The following is a 15,591-nucleotide window of genomic DNA, read 5'->3' as shown; positions in this document are numbered from 1 at the left end:
GAAGGAGATGACGTATTTAAGAAACGCGCTCTGTAGAGCAGTTTGTCCGTTTAGGGCTACCGTAGAAACAATATGGAAAATTCCATGTAAGGGGACCCGCTGTGTATGTAGATAGAAATAGCTCATTCTTAGGTAATGAAAACATAACACTTCATCGTTTAAGGACTTTATACACCACTAAAGACATAGTTATGTACATATATATTGCATTATTGCATTTCTGTCAATAGATCCTCTAAAAAAAAATGTACACATTGGATAATGCAATACTGTCTACAGAAACCTAAAAAATTGTCCAGCTCTCTTCTTAATACATTTTATATATGCATTATAAATACATTCGTATTTGAAGTTTATATGAAACTTTTTCATATGCGTGATTAAAAAGATGCCTGTAGACACTGGTATAAACACACCCTGTTGTCACCACTCTTGGCTTATCTTGTCATGGTTTTCTTGGTATTGTGGCAGAGTCGTGACAAAGCCTTTGGTTTAGTGTGAGAAAGCCATGGGGTGTTTATCTTTTGACACTCCATGTGTTTTCTATGTCTAATCATTGGTCCCGCCCCTCTCGTTCCCTGTATAGCTCTCCTGCCATGTCTCATTACCCTCACCTGTCCCTCGTTATTATCCTTTGTCTGTCTACCTATATAATGACCTCATGTTTCATTGTCTTGTGATCGTTTGTTGTGTTTGTTCAACGTCACCTGTAAGTGCAACTCTGCGAGTTTCTCGTCTTGTTCCTGCCTTGTCTTGCTTGTCATTTGAATTATTATTTAACGAATTGGACTCCCTTGCTTTTTGCATTGATTCTTGTTTTGCTTTCTTGTGAGAAGTCTTTTGTTTTGTTGTATGCAGTCTTGGTTTGGTTTTCCCCATCGCGGGTGTTTTGTTTGTCCTTATTAAAGTCTTTTGTGTTAACCCCTTCATTGCCGCTGCCTGCATCTGGGTTCTTCTCTTCGGAGGTCATGACACCCTGTTATGTATACTGTATTACATCCTTTATTTTAAAACCTTGGCATCTGGTGACTGCACAGCCATATAGCTGAGGAAGATACTGAAAAGATTAAAAAAAGACTGTGGTTTGGTCTGCTCCTCTGCAAAACGCTGAGGAACGATAAACAATTTTAGTGAACTGAACACTTTGTGCAGTGGATGACATATTCATGCAATATTAAGAGTGTAGATATGCTTTACTTAGCCTGCATTTCACTTTATTCAGTTATGGCCACAGGGTTCACATCACATAATATGAACTGCATTCATTATACTGCTAAATTATTTTCATATCAAAATAGCTGGATACTGTGAAATGGTATTCTTTTTCACAGTGGCCCCATAACCAAGCAAACCAAGGGACTTGTGATGGCGGTGAATAGATTGCCCTCTCAGTCCGAACAGGAGGTGGTTTGTTTTATTCTTCCCCTTCGGTTGGAAAAAGGCCATTTTGCAGTGTTTTCTGTCCAGGCGGTGTTGCCCGAGGTGAAAACTGGAGTCTGAATCATACATCAAACTGACACCACGTTGCTGTCAGGTCGTGCCCTAAAATATAAATTTTTCCTTTCGGACTCACACTTGTGTCAAAATATCAGAGTGTTTTAGATTTGGTGAATCATTCAATGTCTAAACATTTTTTTGCTATTTCTTTTTTGTCCTGAAAAAATAAATGTATGTTTATTAGCACATAGGTTTCGTTTGTTATGCTGTTCTTTTGTTAAAAATATATACATTTCTGCTGTCCTTCCAAAATCTCAGATGTCTAAAAGTTTTTCAGGAAATATAAAAACACTGTACTTTTTAAATGATTAAATACTGTGTTGTCAAAGTTGATCAAATGTAATTAAATATTCAAATATGGAGATACAATAATTCATAAAGACAGCAGCGATATGTAACACTCCAATAGGCTATGAAGATTGAAGAATATGAAGAAACTTTATAAACAGCTTTGAGGTTTCTAGAAGGTGCACTTCTCTCTTTTCCATCTCGACTCGATGTTTTACTTTTTCCGTCCATACTCATCCACTCAGTGGGTCTGTGGAATGTTATTTGGTTTGCCCCAGGGGGTATTAAAAAGAAAAGGTGGGGGCAGGGGCTGAACGTCTCCCCACAGTGGGTGAGCGAGGGAGTGTTGGGTGTTTACTCTGATGGAAAACAAAAGGCTCTTCACCTGCTCCTAAAGACTTACACAGCAAAACAATGCGAGTGATTGACAGCTTCTCAAGAACGAGTGTGTTTAGGTGCACAATACCTACACGAGTGTGTAGAAGTGTGTAGGCGGGTATTCACACAGAGAGAGAGAGAGTGAGCCAGAGAGAGTGAGGAATTTTGATTGGTTTAATGCCCAGTCATCCATACACTTGACTAACCTCTTTGTGTTTTTGTGCCTAATCTATCAGTTTCTATCTAGTTTAAGTAATTACTTTATAATATTGGTCTCGTATTGTGATATAATTGTACAAACATGACAAAAGCGTCTCTTCTTTTTTAAAGGTAGAGCTGGTATTTCAGACACTTAACCTTGTCTTTGGTCTGTGGACGCAACAGCAGATACTGCCTTATTATGTCAGACATGTTTCACTAGAGGTTTGTTGCATGATGCGTCAGGGTGTTTTTTGTCTTTTTTTGTGTTAATGTCCCGTAGCTGACACACTGCTGACCGATGATCACTAAGCTATAGGCAGAGAATTGTTGATTCGCATATGCGGTGGTGTTTAACATTCCGTTAACTGTGTTACCTTGTTCTAACCAGCCGCGACGGGCAACGACCTGCGACGTCGCGGCTGACAGCTCCGCCCACACAACGATCTCATTCGATGTAAGTTCTGCACCTCATGAATATGAATCGCCAAATATGGATGAGGACAGGCTTTATACATTTGATTACATACGTTTAGTTTCAGAAATTATGAGGCATCACTGAAGTCATGAGAACAGAACGCATCTCTCTGCATGTGCACTCTTCAGCTGCAGCGTGAGAGGGCGCGTGGACAGAGAAAAAGTGTTCTGATTGGCTGTGTTTTGTGATTGATTGTCGCGTCACGCCCCTTTTTCGCTTTCATTATGGACAAACAAATTGCTTATGGCAGGAATCTCATCGCATCGCGTTTGGTTACGATGCTGTGTAAGCTTTCACCTGTCCTCAGCCACCCTGAATAAATGTAAAATCAGAGGAATTTGATAGCAACGATTCAAAGGCAACCTGTCTATATAAGTTACTCTGGTAAATTTGGGTAGCTACTTAACTTGGACTCTGCCAAGAATTTATTATGACTGTCATTGGGCACTGCAAACATTATTTGTCCGATGATGGGCAGGTATGTATGTTGGGTGGAGGAGGATTTGAAGTCACCATAGTAATGTGTGATGTAAGAGCAGGCTTGGCTCAGTTTACAAGTAGGTGAGCGCGCGCGCTGCTGGGGAAAAGCGCGAGGAGGAGGGGGCGTGCGATTCTCGCGCACATACACAGTCGAGCTCCTCGTACTTACTTTCAGGAATACAAACTAATAAGGACATGCGGAACTATTCAGCATTCCTGCAAATCATGGGAATACCGAGATTGAGTTGAAACTGGGAACGAGTTTAAACGTGCACTGCAGTGTCACACATTGTAAAATAAGGTAATGTAAAACGTAATCAACTTTTTTGCAGTGTATGTGCTATCATCTTATTGCATTCGCTTCGCAAATCGCGCGATCGTGTCCAGTATTGCGCGCAAACTCTAAATGCGTCTCGTGAGAGGACGCGAGCATGTTTGCTCCTCAAAGTCACCCGATACATTCAGTATGTGACAGGGTTTAAAATATGACAACAATGGCAGGGGCTGCTGTGTACAACCAGGTGTACTTATAGTGTTTCTCAAGAGGGTGCTGTACGAAATAAAAGTAGCCATCACGGTCGTGGATTTTCTTTGTGGCTGCAAATGTGTAGCCTATAATACTCGAACAAATGCGCCTTTTCCTGTTTAAAGTGCTTTCATTGCGTTTTTTTTGACAGTTGTAACTTGTACGCAGTTTTAGCAAACACGTTTCAAGTGTTTGACCATGTTTCTTGAGATGTGGTTGTTAAGAGAATCACATGAGCGACTGCTGGCGTTTAAAGTCTATGGATGCATGGCTATTAAGTGAACAGGGTGACTTTTAAATGTGTTTTTACGTTCTGTCAAAGTATGTCTTTGTTTATAAAAGTCACAATAATAAGATTGCGATATACTGTAACTGCCTTCAAAGGGTTAACAGCAGCAGGGTTAAGTTTGGCCGTCATATAAGCAATCTGCTGATGGTTTTCACAGTGCAACTGCAACACGTTTGTTAACAGAATTAAATTCTTCAAAATTTAAATTTATTTAACAATTATGACAGCACTTTTGATAAACATGAGTTTAACAAACAAAATATAAGATAAAGTGATTTAAAAAAGAATAAATATTGTTCTTGCAGAGTTCCTATCATTTAATGGAGTAGTAAATATGTGTGATCATAAGAATACGAAAATAAAGCATACACTATAACATTATAATAGGGTTATAAAACTAAAGTCATTTCTTTATTACTTCGGACCTCGGACAGTTGTTTACAGTTTTGGGTCTGAGCAACTGGCTCAATGCTAGAGTTCATTACGGACAGGTCAGTGCTTTGACCCTGTGAGGGGTTACTTTTTTTAAATGGTGAAAGTCACCAATAAATTATATTAACCGGACCGCTATTATTAATTTAATGTGGGGAGTGGGGTCAACACTTGCCCAACAACCAGTAAAATTAGGTTTTACCAGTGCTGGAGATGACCACTAAATGGGAACGTTTTTATAGTAGTTTGTATAGTTTTACACCGTAGATGTATGAAATTCAGCAACAGTATATTATGCATTACACATCTGCATAGCGTATTTAAACTATTGCATAGATAAGAGATGAAAATCCTTAACGTTTTTCTAATTCACTCCTTTTAAAATTAACTCCTGTGCCTGCCAAGTCCTCTCAAATCTTTCTCTTGGTACATGCATTTTTGTTTTGATGACCTGAGCAAACATTTTACGTTGTGTACTGTAGACCATCAATAGTGTTGTAAAGAAGGTGTCAGCATTTGCTTTCAAAGTAAATGAGCTATGATAAAGTCTTTAAAAATGTTGTTGGGACCTGTTTGGAAAGCTACGGTAAAGCTTACTTACACTGGGTTTTGACAGCCAGCTGATGCAGTGACGGTAAGATTATAGCTTTGTGTATGTGCTGTTTGGGTGTAAACTTTATTTGCTCTCAGAAATGAGATTCAGAGGTGCCACATTCACTTTTACATTTTTAAGAAAGCAGCTTGTACTCATAGTGGTTGGGTGAGACATCATTGTTTACACCCGTTTAATTATTTGATTATTATTAATATTATAGAACTATTGTATAACTGTTCTTAGACACACCATATTAATCACAGTTTTCTTTTTGCCAGTCTTATATAATTATGATCTATATCCTCATCATTGTGCTGAATTGAGTTTATTTTAGTGCAATAACCCCAACTGGTCACAGATCCCTTCTCTGGCACCCTACAGTTCTTCCTCATTGCTGTTGTGTGCTGAGAGGAGACGTAAGTGAATTGATACATTAAAATGTTCAGTTTTGGGTGATTTCAGGGTCATGAACACACAGTGTAGACCTCAAAAGCATTCAGTTTCGGTTTTGGCTGTGTCATTCCTGTGAGCGGTCCAATTTTACAGGGCCATGCGATTTTTGTTGCTCTGATAGGGATTTAATGCTCATTTAGGCATGATGTGCAGAAGACCCTGCCTGATATTCACTGTAACGGTGGGTGAAAGGTTTGCATAAATTCCTTTATGTGAAAATCACTGTCTGGACAAAAGAGTAACTAGGGGGCGTTGTCTTGTATGTTAATTGTTGAAAGTGGCACTTAGCACAACACATTTAAGAGCAAGTAAACACATTATTGTTGAATTAAAAAATCAATTTGTTAAAAAGCCAGACTGAAAAAAATGCATTGGGTATCTTAGGCCCCATACTTGCTGATTTGATTTTTTCATGGACTGCATATAATTTTGGCAATGTAAATCCTCTTTTTTCTCAGTAAAGCTGTAGTTATTTGCCATGTGTCAGTTCACTGTTGCTCTCGAGCAACTTCAGTATTTTAATATCATCGTAATATCAAACATGTTTTTGTGGCCGTGGTCAGTTATGATTTATTTATAAGTTCATTAGCAATTGACGTGCTGTGATATTGCATATTGTGAATAATACACATCTATAAATGCGTTATTTGTAAATAAAGTACATATTGTGCCATTTATAATGATGACAAAATAGCAAATGTTTTCAAAGAAAACAGGTCTCTGTGTGTTGATTCGTATATATTTGAGAAATATGAATACATTTTATGAATGTTTGTAAGAATGTGTGTAAACTGGTAAAGCCAGCGAGAAAAGTGCTTGTGCTTGTTTGTTTGGGATCATACTAAGATTTCTCAGGCGTGTTTAGTCTCAACGTTAAACCGGTTTTAAAAATAATCTTTCGACAGACAGCTGTTTGTATTAATATTTGATATCTTTACAACCTTTATTCTTTATATATTCTTTATATCCTCTAAAAGATATCATTCTCACTTTCTTCCTTTGTGCATTTCTGTAATGATGTGTATCTGTGTTTTTGCGTATAGCAGTGGTCAGTCTCCTGGCCTGTAATGAGATGTGATAGTATTTGACTGGTCTCTCTGAGGTTGTGGTTGACCTCTTCCATTCTTCATGGATCAGTACCAGACCAAAAGAGTCGAAGATTAGAGCTTCATTTAGCTGAGTAAAGCTGGTTTGGCTGTTTTTCATAGGGTGATACTTTACTTTGCCTTTTGCTCATTTTAAAGCTTCGAACTGACTTTCATGAGCAAGCAGATGGCAAAAATCTGCACGAAAGGGCAAATGCAGGGAAGAATTCAGCTATTGTCAGCAATCAAAAACAAATAATCACAGAATAATCTAAAACAGTTCTAATTTAAACAAAACATGTTGTCTTTTATATGATGTGTAAGCCATATTGTTAATGCTATGATGGCACAGAATTACCTTTTCTGCAGAATGAGGATTTCACACAGTTTCTGCTTACAACACATACAGTCAAGGTTACAGAGAGTTAATTGTGTGTCAGCACATTCCTTCCTTTTTCATTCAGTCTCTCTCTCTCTCTCTCTCTCTCTCTCTCTCTCTCTCGCTCTGTGTGTGTTTCCTGATACACTTTGATACTCTTTTCAAACCACTAATGTTAGCATAAATATTGAGAAAATCTAAATTTTTTCTCATGGAGTAAAATGTTGATTATAACATTACGATATTCAATTATTATGTACTTTCCAATAGACGTGGAGCTAATGACATGCCTCTACAATCTTAATGAGAGAGTGGTTATAAGCAGCGACCTTTTCTGTTTGATTGACAGAGGAAGAGAATGGAAGTTTAACCCTCTAGACAGGGATGTCATGAATGGAGACAGTACAGGGTCGTGGGGGTTAAAACCCTCAAGAAGGGTTCAAGTCAGATACAATTAGCAGGTCAATCTATTAAGGTCCAGTCAGTGTGTAGTTTTTTAGAGGATCTATTGACAGAAATGCAATATAATGCACATAACTATGTCTTCAGAGGTGTATGAACGAATTTCTTGGCAAACACGAGGTGCAGGGTTAATTTAACTGCGTAGCTTAGACTGAGACGACATCAATTCAACGTGGGATTGGAAATCGGTTTTCGTAATGAAACTATAAACTATAGTTATGATTTCATGGTTTTAAGCTGAACAAACAAGACTGTTGTTACAGCCTTCTTGTCTTGTTAGTTTGGTAACTAGTTAGTAAGTTAGTGTGTTGGTGTGCGTTCTGGTTTAGCTCCCCACCAGGATATAGAAACATGTCCACACACACACACACACACACACACACACACACACACACACACGTTAGGTTTCTATACATTGTGTGGACTTTCCATAGGCGTAATGATTTTTATACTGGACAAACCGTAAAACCCCAAAACCTAACATCACAGAAAACTTTCTGCATTTTTACATTTTCAAATAAACATCATTTAGTATGTTTAATAATCCATTTGAATTGTGGGGACCGGCCACAATGTATAAAAACAAGTACACACAAACACACACACACCCTCCTGCTGAACATCTGGGTCCGTCCTTTGCGCCATCTACTGTAACATCAAGCATCAACTTGGAGAAAAACTGTCACAGGAGTGTGTGTGTGTGGAAAGAACAGAGAAGCGTCTGGTTCCGTTTGACCCAAACAAACCCTAACCTCATCCTCACATGTTCCTGAAAGAGAGAAACCTGCATAAAAGGCAAACAGGAAAACAGAAAAACTTGATTCCTTTCACCAGACCTAACAAAGAGCAGAACAGATGCTTTTCCAGATGCTGTTGCTTTCACAGGATAAAGATACAGTATCTGCAGGCCTGCCGTGTGTACATTTGTGTGTGTGTTTTTATAAGCGAGAGAGACTGAATGGAGATCAGTTGTTTAATTACTGATAAGATTATGTGTGTATATTGGCAGAGTTAAATTACAAGGCTTAATGTAGGCGACTCTGTGCGTTTATCAAGCAATGCAAAATAGATAGACAGTTCAGCATAAATATTTAGCTTAAACGCAGACACACACATACGCTAAATGCTACAAAATTGTAGGCTCTTAAATAAGAAAGACTTTGTCCAAGTGTGTAGGCAGATCAGAACGAGAGATACTTTGTGTGTTATATGTGTTTTTATGCGTGTAATGATGTCATGCTTTTTGGGGGGGAAATCCAGTGTAGCCAGGATATCACGTAAAGATGAATGCAAGAGAGTTGGCAGAGTTGTGCCATAAAACCAGCCAGCTGTTACCAAGTAAAAAAAACACATTGGTTTACCATGAACTGAGGCTGAGCCATTGTAGGTGCTTATTTTTATTGCGCTTTCTAGTCTTCGAAAACTGAGACTTATCAAAGAAGTGTTTAAGGGGATACATGGTACGGGTGTATAAAATAAATCATACATACATTGTACAGTAAAGCTTCTGGTATGAATCATTCTTTCTCTCTTTATTTTACTCACAACTTCACATAAATAAAGATAAGCGAGTTATGACTTACTCTGATCCTCACCGATATCATGTTTTTCTAAGATAATGTTTGTTTATAGAAACCTGTTTGACCAAACTGTTTCCAGGTCAGTAGTTCATACAGCATTGTGTATTCACGTGAGCAGACAGTCTTATCATGCCATCATAGCATCTGCAGGGAACTCACGTACTGTATATAAACCTTACAGACATAGGATATGGTGACCAGACGTCCCCCTTTTCCGGGGACAGTCCTGGTTTTTGGTGTGGTGTTATGTCCCCGACTGGAGCTGTCCCCGGAAATGTCCCTGTTTTACAGCACGTCCAAAACAACCAGAAAATACACAGAAAAATCCCGATCAACATATCCTGCGGCGTACCAGAGCAACCATGTAGTGATTTTGTACACCAGCAGGAGGACTGTAAGCTACACTAATTACTTTTGTCGCGCGCTGCTTAGCGATGAAGAATGTACGACGAGACATGAGAAAACATCAAGTTATTATCAAATATCAAAAGACTAGAGTAAGTTATCGGGTTCAAGGTACTAACTATTAATGTTAAATTAAAGTAAAACTGTTTGCATGTGTTATATAACAGGGTCAGGCCAGGGAGCTGGATTGTTTTGCACAAAATTTTTAACTTTACCATTAAGTTCCGTCGTCACAGAATTCCCACCACTGATCTAGTGATTCCCACACATGCGTTGGTGAAAGTACGCAGCGATATAAACAAATAAAAAATGTATCTAAGCAATAGCAATTACACTGACAACTATTACATTCGCAGAAAGGACATCTGTGCTCAAAATGAGCTAGCACAAAAATAGAAAGTTATTTTGAAAGTTTTAATACTGGTTGTAATGACTGTATACATTTAAAAAAAAGGAAAATATTAAATACAATTAGAGAATGTTAAAAATGGTAACTACAGTATTATTTGTCAGTATTATATGTTTTCAAATTTGTTATATTTTTTGTAGTGTTATTGAATTTTGTGTTAATGCATGCAATACTGTTTTGATCGTTTGCAATGGTTAGTATTTACTGTTTTCACAGTGGACTATTTTTGCATAGAGTTTTGGTAAACTTTATTGTTATGGTCAGTTTGATCTGCAAACAATATTATACTATTGTAATTAATTGCAATAGTGCAAAAACTCATGTATAATTATGTGCAACAAAAAAAGATCAAAATGTTTTGTCCCAGTTTTTCATTGATTGATTATAATATATGAGATTTCAATTATTTTGACCATTTAACTAGAAAATGTCCCTGGTTTCATAAAAAAATCTGGTCACCTTATTATAGGATGGTTACCCACATCTACCCAGATCTATAGGGGTGTGTGTAGTATTTGTGCGTTCTTCTGACTAATTTTTTTGGAAATATAATGTTATTAGCTGTGACAGTTTTAAGACTTGTTAACACCAAGAAATATAAGTGTAAACATAACCATATCAATTACTATATTAGCATTCATGCCAGCATGAGACATCGTGTGATGTTTATTTTTGCTTCATTTTTCATTTAAACTTTAATTTGGATTTTGGTTGGCTGTCAATGTTTTTAGCATTCAACAAAAAGTCACTATATATGTGATCACAATGGTTGTATCAATATCTTTGTAGTTGTGTATAGTCGTGTTATTATAGTTATCTGCTTGTCCTTATTACATTTATTAAACAGGTTTCCTTGATTCCCTGTAACTTTATTATAATTATAATTATAAACATTTATTATATAGAAGCATGGGTCATTTTCTTAAAGTATTTAAAAATGTAGTATTTTACCTACATTTTTGTGTTTTCATATTAGTCAAAACTTAGTTTTTCTATTTGAACTCGTTTTGAACTTGCATCTAATAATAGAGGAGGTTGTACATTGTGTGCTAATCTGTGACTCACACACAAACACACCCTTCAGCTTTTGTTGTCATCTCACAGTCGACAGCTTCTGTCTTGTGTCTGCCCACTGAATATCATCACATTAGTGACTGCGGATGTAATTTCCCACCTCCTGCCCTCAAAAGAACCCTCAGACACTTTGCTGTGGTCTGAAAAGCCGTTATCCGGTTTCATCTGGTTTGGTTGAAACTCTTTTGCTACCTCAAAGAGATGAATCAACATCTAAGTTACAGGAAACTGCAGATGTGTCAGGAGATTTGCTCTTGTATGTATTATACTGTAGATGCACCCGGCAATTTAAATATCAAAAGAGTCATGTATCAGATGTCATGATTTATCATAACATTGCTGTGACCAATACTGACACCTGTCACCTGAGTTTAAATAGAAGACTGAAAGTCAGAATGATTTAATGAGAGTGACTAAATTTTGACAATATTTTCTATTTTTGGCAAACTATTTCTTTAAAAAATGCTAAAATTACCTTTTTGTGCATGTTGAAGAATTAAAGGTACAGTGTGTCCTTTTTTGGAGGCTCTATTGACAAAAATGCAATATGATATACAGTACATAACTATATCTTCAGAGGTGTAAAGACCTTACATAACGAAGCTGTCACAATTATGAAATTTGTCTGACGATTAATTGTCTAATAAATCATTGCGATTATGACGATTAATTGTCTGTTTTAGAGCTTTGACTTTTAATTCTCATACATTTTTTATTCGGCTTTGAAACAACCATATTGTTCTGAATATAAAGACTATGTTCTTTTTCTTGGAAATACATCGGAAAAAATTGCGTCATCATACTTAAGGTTTAGGCTTTTACCTGTCAATAATACAACCACCAAATACTTGTAAATGAAGTAAATTGATCAGGTGTGAATTGAAGCCTCCATTAAAATGCTATCAGTCATAGAAAAGCTTCTAGTCTGTTTTTTTCTCACTTGCAAGACTACAATAAAAGTTTACTTCTATGTTAATGAGATTTTGGTAGACTGGTTTTCACACTGAAATAATATTAAATTGTACTGCAGATTATTTTTATGGTATATGCTTTAGTTTTTTTTAAGTGATTGTGTTGTGGTGGTACATTTTACATGTATTACCATGCTTTAGTTACAAAATATACAATAAAATATGCAGATGCACTACAGCTCACCCTAGTGTCTTCTATAGAGATGTGCAATAATTGCGATGATCTGAAACCATCACGATGAAGTCAAACAATCGCGATGAGACGATTATTTAATAATCGTCGTGACAGCCCTAAATGAAGCGTTATGTTTTCATGAGCTATCTCTATTTACATACACCGTGGGTCCCCTTACATGGAATTCACCATGTTGTTTCTACAGTAGCCCTAAACGGACAAACTGCTCTACAGAGCGCGTTTTGTAAATACATTATCTCCTTCGGCAAAGAAGCAAAAACGTAATGAAATCTTTGTCCTGTGAGAGCCACCGTAGTGCTTCGAAAGGAAGGGCTGTGTGTCACCTCAGACATATTTTACTTATTGCATAATGGCCTATATGTTCTTGGCAAGAGTCAGTCACATGTTTTTCTGCATCTTTCTTTGTTGGAGGAAGTACTTAAAAAATTATGAAGTGTTACAGTAAAAGGGCTCATTAACCACTGTTTATATGGTCATTTCACCCCAGACATGTGTTTTTGTCATGATTCATGGAATATAATGTAGTTCATTTTTCTCCACCTAATTCCTTCTAGTTCCTGTCCTGCATATGTTTCTGTTCTAACTCAATGCTTTTTACCTCTTACATCCAATTTTTATCTGTCTCTTTCATTATGTCATAATAGTTGTTTCAGGGGATGTTGTCCGCTCTTCACTCTGAGATAAATATTCAAACATATCTGCTGAAAATCCAGACGCTTGGTTCCTGCAGAGTCAGTATTATATCAAATGAGAATGTGTGTGTGTGATGCATGTTGTGTGATGCACCACAAAACAGCTAACAGGGAAAAGTTGTCTTTGTTTGATCAAAGACTAATAAACTGGATGTATTCACAAGCAGGCAGATCCACACTGTCTTTGTGCTCACATCCATACAGTTGAGATACGTAGACCTTTTTGATGGTCTAGTTTTAATGGCTGATTGCCAGACTGGTCACGGCTGACCGGAGTGTGTTTTAAATGAGATGTGTAGTGTGTGTAACTGAAAATGTTAATGTATTCAGGCAATCAGGTCTTGTTCACAATGACTGCTTCTTCTCAGTTAGTGTTTGTGGGGGTGTGGGACAAACCCACCACTATTAGTTATTATATGGTCCAAACTGCTCTAAATGGATTAAGATTGAGTACCAGGCTGAGATCAACCTGGCACCAGCAGACCAGTTTAGACCATCAACAACCCAACTACCATGTTCATTGTTCCAAAAAGCAACCTGACCACCTTGAATGTGAAGTGTTTCATTTTTTGATATTGAAACACTCTCCTTCTTTTTTTTTAAGTCATCGATTTTAAAGTTTATCTTTAAAAAAAGTATAAACACCATTGCACAGTCTAACATTGCTTGATTTGTTTGAGCATCCAACCTGATGCAGCAACATTGGCTTAACCAACGCCATGAGTTTGGGGTGCAGACTTTCATTTTATTATTTTTAATTCAGCCTTAAGCTGTTATGTCATGCATTTTATCAGGAAATGTTTGTATGTTGTTTTTATGTTGCACAAGTGTTTGCATTCAATAACAATTTAACATTAACCTATCATCTTTCTTCATTCTCCAGGGCCAGGGCTCTAAGCAGAGCTTGGCGTCCTCAAGCCCAGTGCCTGTGTTTGTGGATCAGTTGGATCACGGCTCGCTGGTGTCTCTGGATGCTCTGGAGGTCATGTCTGAGTGTGACGCACCCGTCGCCTTCACCCGAGGCTCTCGGTCCCGAGCCAGTCTGCCTGTGGTCCGCTCCACCAACCAGACCAAGGATCGGTCAATAGGTATATATATGCACACACAGCACCATTTGTTTAATTGTTTCAATAAAATATTAATATTTTTGCGAAAAACCCATTGCCTACAAATGAGCGAATCTCACATTGCTTAATTTCCTGCTTAGAAATGACTTTAGCCCAATTTTTACTTCTGTGTGCCAGTAGTCTACGAACCACTCTAAAATTTAACTGTGATTTGCTCAATATTTTTGTGAAACAATTTACAAACAATAACATTGAGTAAATTTTAAAGCTGTGAAATCAATTAAATGTACTGTTTAAATTGAGTAAAAAATGAAGTAAATTCGAGTAACTCAAATATTTCTATTAGAATTCACCAAAAATATTAAGTGTTTATTAAAAATATAATTTGTTAATTAAAAGTTTTTTCATTAAATAAACGTAAATAATATATGTACAGTTTAAATAAATTAACCGTTGGATTTTTGCCCCACTGAAACAATCACTTGAATGATTTTAAAAGATTTAATTTTGTTATATTTGCTAAGCCGCAGAATTATTTTTTTTAGAGTGCACGTACCCTACGCTGTAGCCTGATGCACGCCTCTCCAAACATGTAACAACGCGTCAATTCGACGTGGTCTGCAAGCGCTGTGATTGGTCTGCTTGAAAACCTTACGCATTTCCGAATGAATTATCTAAATAAATAATTTGTTCTTCTGTATTTAAAAACATAAGCTGCAACAAAAGTGACTGTTTACCTTGTTTGTTTACTAATGCCACCGATACCACATACAATACTGGTATCGGTATCAGCGAGTACTTCAATCCATGTACCGATCCGATACCATTTTCTTAAACAGGACCTAGTTATGCCCGCTAGCTTTGCTTAACTCTGCAAATGGGAAATCACGTCTTCGCTGCTCAGAATGCAAACACAGAAAGTTGTGCTGTGTCGTCACAAGCAAACACTGTTTAGAGCAATGAAGATGCAATGAAAACGTGCTAGCAGTATGTCCGCTGTTTGGCAATATTTCAGAGTGGACCAACCAGCCTTAAGAAAAGTAAATAATGTTACTGTCAAATGTCTGTCAGATAATAAAAATACTCTAGTTTACTCTATCTGTCAATTTATACAGGGCTAGTAGTATACACAGCTGTATACAGATAAACACCCAGGTATCGGATAAGTACTTGGTATCGAACAATACCCAGTGCCCAGGTATCGGAATCGGTTTCGTTTACTTGCAGCTATCACGTCAACGTACTGGCTCTTGTCTTGGTTACATGAGCAACACGCCCGTGGTGTAGAGGCTACAGCGTAGGTTCAACGCAGAAGTAAAAATCCACCTTTAGCTGCAGGACATATTTGTCTTTATGTTGTGGATGTGACTTTATTTACAGAAGTCCGTCTGCCTGTCTTATTTACTTATGTTTGATCTCATAAGAGCGAATGTGACTCTTTCATTATTGCTTCATGTAATGGAAACACATGAGGCTCCGCAATTGAAAGTCATAGCGTGTACTTAACAATTCACAGTCATATATTACTCCTGAGACTTTCGCTCGTGGGTACACACTCACACACACACACAAGTATGGAAATACTACTCTTTTGCTAACGTACGCACACATACATACACACTACTACACCCTGTATACTCCCCACCACCAGACATAC

General features: G+C 37.3%; 1 protein-coding gene across 8 annotated transcripts in view; it reads left to right on the top strand.

The window, feature by feature from the left end:
* The window catches only part of si:ch211-285f17.1 (sickle tail protein), a 103,277-nt gene that overhangs the window by 56,135 nt on the left and 31,551 nt on the right, over positions 1–15,591 (top strand). For 7 of the 8 annotated variants that reach the window (XM_057322264.1, XM_057322262.1, XM_057322267.1 and 4 more), the window contains exon 3: positions 13,751–13,955. In XM_057322264.1, the coding sequence (XP_057178247.1) occupies positions 13,751–13,955 (205 nt within the window). Of the gene's footprint in view, positions 1–3,410; positions 3,621–13,750; positions 13,956–15,591 lie in introns of those variants that run through there. The other variant, XM_057322266.1, reaches the window with a different exon arrangement.

Source organism: Triplophysa rosa, linkage group LG23 (genome assembly GCF_024868665.1).
Source record: "Triplophysa rosa linkage group LG23, Trosa_1v2, whole genome shotgun sequence".
Lineage (NCBI taxonomy): Eukaryota > Metazoa > Chordata > Actinopteri > Cypriniformes > Nemacheilidae > Triplophysa > Triplophysa rosa.
The sequence above is the reverse complement of the archived record's forward strand: the minus strand, read 5'-3'. Positions and strand labels throughout refer to the sequence as shown.